Source organism: Manihot esculenta, chromosome 12 (genome assembly GCF_001659605.2).
Source record: "Manihot esculenta cultivar AM560-2 chromosome 12, M.esculenta_v8, whole genome shotgun sequence".
NCBI lineage: Eukaryota > Viridiplantae > Streptophyta > Magnoliopsida > Malpighiales > Euphorbiaceae > Manihot > Manihot esculenta.
Window position 1 is genome coordinate 14325501 of NC_035172.2, and position 10082 is coordinate 14335582.

At 31.0% G+C, this 10082-nt stretch overlaps 1 protein-coding gene across 1 annotated transcript; it reads right to left on the reverse strand.

The window, feature by feature from the left end:
* Nucleotides 1-8724: 8724 nt before the first annotated feature.
* On the reverse strand, nucleotides 8725-9691 carry LOC122721343 (transcription factor bHLH162-like). Its single transcript, XM_043948654.1, has 3 exons — nucleotides 9513-9691; nucleotides 8964-9305; nucleotides 8725-8868 (listed from the first exon to the last, which is right to left on the reverse strand). Exons 1-3 carry the CDS (start codon nucleotides 9663-9665, stop codon nucleotides 8725-8727), a joined length of 639 nt encoding a protein of 212 aa, XP_043804589.1. The 5' UTR covers nucleotides 9666-9691.
* Between the last annotated feature and the right edge of the window lie 391 nt (nucleotides 9692-10082).

Sequence of the window (10082 nt, forward strand, 5' to 3'; positions counted from 1 at the left end):
GACAAAGACAGAAAGTGTACCAGAGCTGAAGCCCCTGCCAGATCATCTCAAATATGCCTACTTGGGGGCTGGAAATACACTCCCAATCATCATTTCTAACCAGCTCAGCCAAGAAGAAGAGGAAAAGCTCCTTGATGTGTTGAGGAAGCACAAGAAAGCAATTGGGTGGACCTTGGAGGACATAAAAGGCACCTCAAGACCATTCGGTGGAGGCTCAAGACAGGATGCAGCACATGGAAAGCATGTTGCAGCTGCTGGTTCAACACTTTCTGCCCACAGACCATGACAGCCAATGATTTGGCCGGGTGATTTGCCCAAATCACCTGCTAATCACCCACATCCCAGGCAGTCCCTTTCCTTCTCCTTATTAATTTTTTCATATTTATGTTTAAACATTGAGGACAATGTTTGGGATAGGTGTGGGGGTATTTACTGTTAGGTTATTTTGCATTGTTTACATTATCTTTTTGCTTTCTTTTTGTTTCTTTTTACATCTTTTTGCCCCATAAACACACACCAAAATTTTTTCTTTTTTCACACATTTTTTTTTCACACACACACACAGAATTTTGACTTAGCTTTTGCTCTACTCAGCATAGATAACAAGGTTAAAAGAGCTCCCTATCTCATGACCCCATTGATTATCCAACCCTTTAAACCTAAATTGAACCATGCACAGTGTGTAGCCTTTACTTAGGAAGTTTTTCTTCTTAAATTGAGTTCTTGAAACTGCTGTGGCCAATAGGAAAGGAAAATAAAATACATGCAATAAAAGTTAATGTAATTCTCTTTGAGTTGATTTGCCCAAATTGATATAAAAAGGAAAAAGAAAAAGAAAAACTCAGCAAATCAAAAAAGCACAACCTGTTCCTATGATCTAAGGCTATGAACTGAGCTAATAGTCACTTGGACAAGTGACCAACTGAGTAACCGGAGGTGTATTACCCATGTGCACCGTCGCGTAAAAAGGTTGGTGACTTTTCAAGCATAAAATAAAGTTTCGATGGTCTAAGATTATGAACAGAGCTAGTAGCCACTTGGACAAGTGACCAACTGAGTAACCGGGGGTGTATCACCCATATGCACCATCGCGTAAAAAGGTTGGTGATTTTTTCAGGCAAGGATAAAAAGTGCTGGTAATTAAAAATGCTTAAAATAGGGCAAGTCACTCTTAAGGGATTGCATTAAACCTAATATAAATTAATAAGCATGATCAAATAAAAAACTTTCCCTTGGCCATGGTGAGCGATAGGAAACAAGGAAAGAAGGGGACAACCTTAGTACATGCATCCTACACTGTAGTGTTTCAATTTAGGAGTCTAGGGGGGCTGATTAAGTGGTACTTAGGCTCAAAAGAAAAAGGAGCTTGATTGACTAAGTTGTTTGTTGCTTGAGGACAAGCAAAAAAGCTAGGTGTGGGGGTATTTGATCAAGCATAATTTAGCCACATTTTTATTATATTTATTACTGTTTATTTACACATTTTTCTAGCTTAATTTGTGTTTTTGTCATGTTTTTGCAGAAAAGGAAGAAATTGGAAAGTTGGAGAAAAAGTGAAGAAAAAGCTGGAAAAGTGATTGGGTCTGAGTGATTTGGCCAAATCACTCGCAGGAACTGGCCAAATCACTCGCAGAGACAGAGACAGAAACTGGACTGAACCCCAGGAAGCGATTGGGGCAAAATGAGCAAGTGATTTGCCCAAATCACTCGCAGGATTTGCCCAAATCACTTTAATAGCAGAAAATACAGCAGAGGCGGGAAAAGAGCAGAAATTAGAAATTCAAAGAAAAGAAGTCCAAGTCCACTTCAAACACCACAAGATCAGTCCCAAGAGCCACGCCCTTCACTTAGAGAGTTCCATTCTCAATCAAATACAAAAACCAAAGAGGAATCAAAGACTACAAAGAAGACCAAATCAAATTGAGATTCCAAAACCCTAATCAAATTGGAATTGGGATTCTCCAGCTATATAAGGGCAACATCCAAACCAGCATATTATCTCATCTTCAGCAATTCTGCAGAAAAATACAGCAGCTTGTCTCCTTCTTTTCTTCTTCTTTTCTTTTGTGATTTTGTCCACCATGAGTGGCTAAACACTTTTCTTTTCTAGTTGAAGTTGGAAAATTCAGATTTGTGATGAATTGGGAGGTTTAATACTCCATTGTTGAACTCTTGTTTATTTCAATATTTATGCAATTAGATCTTTCTATAATTGTTGCTTTGCTTTTAGAATCAATTTAGGCCTATTGCTTTTAATTGCTTGAGTAACAATTGTTTGAACAGTTTAGGTCCGTAATTGCTTAGATTATTTAAACACACATTTAATCAAGTTGCATAATCTAAACTTGACCACGCGGTTGGCAAGGTTAGAATTAGGTTTCTCTAAGTCTTAATGCAGTTAACAGTTGTTCGATGCCAAAGGCCCCAAGGACGTTCCTTGGCAACTTGTTAACTAGTGTTTGATTAGCGAACGTTTCCTAATCAAACTAGAACTAAGGAGGAATTTGGATTGTGAGAAGCGTCTTCCACATCCTAAACTAATTTATTGAAATAAATAGGAGTATTAAAGAATCAATGATCAATTCTAAACAATCTGAAATAGATCCATACTTCAACTAGAAGCTTTTCTCTTATTGATTTACTCATCTTTAAATTATTGCTTTCTCTTGCTTTTTAGTTTTAATCATCAAAACAAAACCCCCCTCTTTTAATTTCTTGTTATTTACTTGTCCAAGTCATTATTAGGAAAATCCGTAGTGTCAAATCCCTGTGGTTCGACCCTATTGCCACTATCTGCAAATTTATTTGTTGATTGATAATAGGTTATTTTTGACGGTTTCGACAACCGCTTATCAATGGTATAGTTGTGACTCAAATTTTAAATTGCTTGGATTTACTAACAGTGATTGGGAAGGATGCATAGAGGATAGAAAGAGTACTTTTGGGTATGTTTTTAGTCTTGGCTCAGGAGCTGTGTCTTGGAGCTCTAAGAAACAAGCCACCACAGCTCTATCATCTTCAGAAGCAGAGTATATGGCTGCTACTTCATCAGCATGCCAAGCAATTTGGTTAAGAAGGATCATGGAAGATCTTGGTCACAACAAGATGGAGCAATTGACATTTTTTTGTGATAACCAAGCTACAATTGCAATGAGCAAGAATCCAGTATACCACGGAAGAACGAAGCACATTGACATTCGAGCTCATTTTATCCTGGATCAAGTGGTAAATGGAACCATAAAATTGAGGTATTGCAGCACAAATGAGCAGGTGGCTGATATCTTGACAAAGGCACTTCCTAGAGAGAAGCATGAGCATCTGAGATTGTTGCTTGGGGTCTATGATTTTGCATCAAGGGGGAGTGTTGGAGACTGATGTCAAAATCTTATCTCATGATAGTTGTCACTGCACATTTTTTCGTATTACTGTTTGTTTATTTTCTTCTGCATGTTAGGTAGTTTCACAAAAGTGCTAGGATGTTCCTATTTTCATGCAAGATGTGATTCTAATTTTCTGTTGTTATTTCCCACGTTGTAGTATGTGTACTACACGTTTTATCTCCTGTTAGTCTTATTTAAAAAGGCATTTTACATTAAATAAAAGTGCAGTGGAGTACAAACTCAAAAAGAAAGGTGCAGTATTGTCTCTTTTGTCATATTCTACACTCATAATTGATCTAATCCCAACAATTTCTTCTTACTCAGATGCTTACTGCTATCAGCAATATTAATTTGAGTTGCTCCAACAATTACAGGTTGGTCTAGGGACCTGTAAATAATGGCATCTCCGTAGTTAAATCTCTCTAGAGGTGCCTCCTTGCTTCTTCGTGTGATTTAAATACTGGTATGCCTTTTGTATGGTTAGGTTTTACTCCCCTTAAAGTGGAAACCTAAGTATGGTTAATAAGTCATGGCAGATTGTGTTCTAGAGCATGGCTGTACCACTTAGGCATTATCCCTTCTCAAAATTTTTTTCCAAGATGCGGCATGCCTAATGAGTCCATCTCCCATATTTTTTTTACTCTGTAAGCACTCCTGGCTGGTTTGTACCCAGTTCCTCAATTGTTAGGGAATTTTTCTTTATTTACCAAACTCTGTCCCTTTGCTTCTATCTATGTGGAAATCCTTGGTAGTATGTGAATTTCAAAGGAAATTATGGAATGCTCTTGCTTATGCCATCCTTTGGTCTCTATGGCTACCTCCTAATGAGAAAATCTTTAATGATAAATTTCTCTCCCTTGAGGAAGTTTGCTCTCTTGTTTTGCATTATGTGGCAGTATGGTTGAGAGCTTTGGATGAGTCTTTTCCTTATACAAGGACAACCATCTTATCTATACCTGAAGCTATTAAGGCTTGGTTTAACACTTCACCAAGAATCAGACCTTCTCTTTGTTGGGACAAACCAGATGATATGTAGATCAAATGGAATACTGATGGCTCATCTAAAGGGAAGCCAGGACCAGCAGCCATAGGAGGAGTCCTTAGAGATTCAAATGGTCTCTTTGTTTGTATTTTCTCAATGTTTTATAGGGTTTGAGGATTCAAATGCAGCTGAATTTTTAGCAATAGAAAAAATTCTGTCCATCCTGACCCCAAGGTTTGACATATAGTCTTCAAAGAGAGGTTTAATTTTGGAATTTGATTCCATCTCTTGGGTTTTGAATCACAACAACCACCTGTGGAGGCTTTCCTCGGTTTTTAACTTCATTAGCAACAACTTGAAAGTCTTCCCTTCTTTTCGGATTCAACATGTGCCTAAAGAAGCTAATTGGACTGCTAATGCTCTTGCTAAACAAGGTCGTCATTGCAAAGAGATTTTTATTGCTTAGTTGTAACAGGCTTTGTTGTTTTTTGCTAAATCCTATTTTGTCTCTTTGTTTCTCCACGTGTTTTTTGTCCCTTTAGAGGTTTTGCGTGCTTTTATTTGTCTCTGTTATATCCTCTTTGCCAGGTTCTTTCTCTTAGCATGGTTTATCGTAGGTTTGGGTGTATCTGGGAGATCTGATAATCGGGTCTAATTTAGATTTTCTATGCTAAATTTTTCTTGATTTTTCAATAAAATCTTCTAATTATTAAAAAAAAAACGTTGTGTTGTTTATGGAAAAGAAAATAAAGGTACAAACTTTTTAAATCTTTATATAGTCTAAAACAAACGATCAAAATAGTGGTATGTAAAATTTAATCAAATTCTAATTTGTAATGATTTTTCATCTATTAAAATTAATAAGTGTGTATACAAAAACTTATAAATAGTGAGTGTCTAATTATTTACTCATTTTTTGTACTAGTTAAGCATAGTATATAAAATATAAAATTTTTTTATTTTTTAAATTTGACATAAAAAATATAGGCGAAATAAGTGTAATTTTGGACGTTAAAATCATAAAGAATAATGACTGTCAGGAGTATTATGTAGAAAATTTTCTAAAAAAAATTTAAAAATTTTAATATTAAATTAATAAATACTCTTTATGTTAACTCCCAATTGAAAAAATAATTATTTATCGAAAATAAATAGAGATTTAATAAATTAAATCATAATACTTTTTGCATTATGATTTAGAAAATCACGCAACTTTTAACCTTGTTTCCATAGGTAAACTTTCATTTTCCTTCGTTAATAGATTGGAAATTTAGAATCGAATAAAGTTATAAAAATAAAAGGAAGAAAAATTTAATTTTTCTAAAAAAAAAATACAAATTAAAAATTTCAACCTAACAATAACTTAGAAGAAGGTTTTACATTTTTTTTTTTAAAATTTTTAGGAAGGAAGAAGGATGTTGCAATTGAAAGTCAGATCCTGTGAGGAATTCTATTTTTTTAAGAAAATTAGACAACTTCTAGGAACTACAACTTAATTTTCTTTAGTGTGTGTAGTCTGCCGGTTAATTAGATTTCATGCCAAACTTAGTTAGAAAATCAAGCAACTGAAATACACTTTAAGATAAATTAAATGTGAAAAAAGATAATTTTATCTTCGGTGGAAAAATATCAAATTTTATATTTTAGTCTAAATTTATTTTTTAAATTATTATTAAAAAATTTAAGAAATTTAAATATATTAAAATTAGTGTAATTCACACTCAAAAAACCAAATACATATTTATACATCTATATTTTAACATTTTTACATATCAGACATCTTAACTTTAATCCTAACTTAATAAATATTTAAATTTTAAAAAATATTACTTTTAAATAATTAAACTTAAAAAAAATATTATATTTAAATATCCAAATTTAAAATAAGTACTTTTAAACATAAATATAAAATTAAAAAATTATAAATTTAATTATGTTGTGTTTAAAAATAATATATTTTTTTAAGTTCAAATACTTATTAAATCACGATTAAAATTAAAGTATTTGATAAATAAAAATATTAAAATATAGATTTTCAAAGTATGCATTTAATCCATCTAAAATCTTAAAAAATGACTAAAAATAAAATAATAATAAATTTTGTGGATGAATATAACCAATTCAATAGAAAATTTTTATTTTTATTTATAAATTATCACTTAATATTAAAATATATTAATAATCTTGATAAAATTTCATAGTGTTAATATACGCAAATCATTATAAACGTATAATATAATTACATGCATGGTAAATCAGTGATATAAATATAAAATCTTAGATTTTTTGCATGACTACAATTGATACTGTTAATTTTTTGACTTTTGCTTTGGTGGAGAAATTAGCTTTTTTATTATTATTTAGAAAGTCACGCAGCTTTTTAAACTTTCACTTTCCTTCATTAATAGATTGCAAATTTAGAATTTAACAAAATTATATATATAAAAAAGAAAGAAGAAGTTCAAATTTTCTAAAAAATGGAAAATGTAAATTTAAAAAAGTCAACTACAACAGCTTAAAAGAGGGTTTGCAATTTTTTATTTTTTAGGAAGGAAGAAGGATGTTGCAGTTAGAAGTTGAGCAGGAGAAATTATATATATTTTTTTAAGAAAATTAGACAACTTCTAGGAATTACGACTTAATTTGTTTACTGTGTGTAATCTGCCGGTTAGATTTCAGACCAAACTGAGTTAGAAAATCAAAGAAGTGAAATACACTTCATGATAAATCAAACCGTAAATCATTATTTCTTTTTATATATATAATTTTGAAGCTATAATTTTCCAAATTTCCATCTTAATATTTCTTTTTATTTTCTTGACATTAATACATTCAACATTTAGAATAAAACTAATACTTATTTCATAAAATCAAATATAAATGGTTAAAAGACTAAATTTGTTTTTAAATTATTATTAAAAAATTAAATAAATAATTATTTATTATAATTTTAAAATGTGAGTGACATTTTCAATCGTTTATATGAATTTATTTACTATTTTAATAATAATTTAATTATAAATTTAATATTTATAGTGACATTTCATATTTTAAAAATAAATTAAACTTTTTTTATCATTCATTAATCACGATGGACAGGAGCCAATATCTCAAAATATTTATAACACATAAATTTTATGAACTCTAAAATAATCTCTGACACCTTTTAAATTTATTGAGATGCATCGGTTTAAACCTATGAATACACCCTTAAATTTAATTTATTATGATATTATTACTCCTTTTATCTCGTAATTTTTATATAATTTATTTTTTTATAAGAAAATATTTTTTATTCGAAAATATTTTTTATTATATTTATTTTAATAATAATAAATTTTATTAAATATTAAAAAATATTTTAAATATTTAGAAATATTTTAAATATTTATTTAAAGAAATAACAATTAGATATTAAATTATGAAATCGAAGTACTAATAAAGATGTACATTGAAGATCACGTAGACATACACTACACATGAAAATGGCATACAACCGCTCACGTATGCACCAATACAATCCATAGAATCAAATTTCGAAATTTTTTTTTATTTTTTTTCCGTAATAATAGATAATTAACAAAATATATATTTATACTCATAAATTTTATTAAAAAATCTTATTTAAAAATGTTCCAAGGGAATTTCATAAAATAGGTTTTATGAAATTGCAGCAATAATTATTATATTGTGTAGAGATAAGCATAAAATAAAAATAATAATAATTAATACCTTTTAATTTTCTTAAAATAATAGATAATTTTAAACTATCGTTGAGAAAACAATAATAAAGAGAAGAGAAAGATAAGAACAGAGAAAATAGAAACAAGGATTATCAGAAGGAGATGAGAGAATTTTTCACAAGTTTCTTGAATATTCCTAGTTGATGGCTAACAAAATCAATCCAATCTCCTAATTGGTTTAAAATCTATTAACTTCACCAGACTAGACAACTGACTCTCTTGCTCATAACATGCAGAAGTTCATAAGCTACAACAAGCATAAGCCATACGCTACTTGTTCATTGTGCTATCTAGTTTTGTTCATTGTTTTTTTCTTGATTTCTTTTCTAGTGGTACTGTATATAGACAACTATGAGTAAACTTCCAATTGTAGCCAAAGAGAAATTTTCTCTTTCTTTAGCCTCTTCTCTCGCCAGGCAAATTTGTTAAGCTGAAGAAGTGAATTTCAAAGATAATTTGATAGGAAAATTAGCATATTAAAGTTGCCCATATTGTTAAAGAGAACAACAAAGCTTGTTTATCATATTTATTACATTTTATAATACAGATATCTCTCAGCTGACACTGGTGGATTCAAGTAATCCAGTTTCAAAACTACAATGGAACTTTACTTCATGTTCTAGAACACCCATGTCTCAGGATTAAGATCATTAAAGTCCCATAGCTCTGGTCCTAATTCTAATTCACTCGTTGATCCATTGATATACCTGTTCAATCTTTCAGTTACTTTTGCAGCTCCATAGCTGAAATCAGATTCCTTCATCTGCACAAAAAGATACCCAGAGAAAAATCATCAAATTCATAATTGAATTACATACAAAAACAAGTTGGAATCACTATATAGTTAAAGAAAATTACCTGTGCATGCACTACATGGAAGATTGAATTGCCAGAAACTGAGAAACTAGCATTGGGGATTTCTACACCTTCATCTTCAAGAATGTGAATAATATCATAGAAAATGAACTGATTATCAAGCCCACTTATCAGAATTATCTGCAGAGAAGAACCCATTTCTCGGATTTCTAATTTAGGTGCTACTAAGTTTGATGCAGATTCAAAAGAACTGACGAAATTAGAAAACGATCTTTTTCTGCCTGATAAGCTTTCTTTCTTTTCCTTGGATTTCTTCAACTTTTCCTCTAAACTTTTTATATAGTTTATAGCTTCATCTACCTGATCAGGCAGTGGCAATGCTTCCTGCAACCAAAAATCAAATAATCTTTCATAAGAATTCTTGCATTCAAATTTGTGGTTCCAGGGTTTCTGTCAAATAATCTCAAGTTTGGACTTTATTAATTAACAAAAGGCTAGCTAACTACAAGTAAGGGTTTATGAATTTAAGCTATCTTTCAAAAACCAGACAAATGCAATCTTTAGAGAGAGAGAGAGATAGGGAGAACAAACCTTGGAGCTTTGTTTAGGGAGGAGAGAATTAAGATTGGAGAAGAGGGTTTTCATTTGATTTCTTCTATTTTTCTCAATGACTTTTCTTTCAGTCTTTGTTGCAGAAGTAGAATGAAACGTAGCCGTTTTTGATTTAGATCGATTCATCTCCATTGTTATCTTTCTTGAGTTAACAAGGACGTTTCTCGCATGAGATGGAAAACCTAGATGTGAAGATGATTGAGAATTAATGAAAGGACATGTCTATATGTACCCCCATCTGAATAAAGCACCAAAAAAGCAGGAAAAAAGAAAAAATGAGTGAGGCTAGGAAGACGACGTCAGATAACGGACGTCAGCTGCCACTTATCACCCACCATGTTGGACTGTAATGGCTATTTATTTCACATGTCTTTACTATTTTTACCATTTTTTAGAGAGATTTGATTTTATTAGGCAACAACCGTCCATTTAACTTTTGAGATGAGAACCAAATCTTTCATCTTGCAAGCATTTGTCTAAACTGTTTTAGATACTGATAGGTAATAATTTGGTAGAAATTTAGAATTATTGCAAAAAATTTTGGTTTTT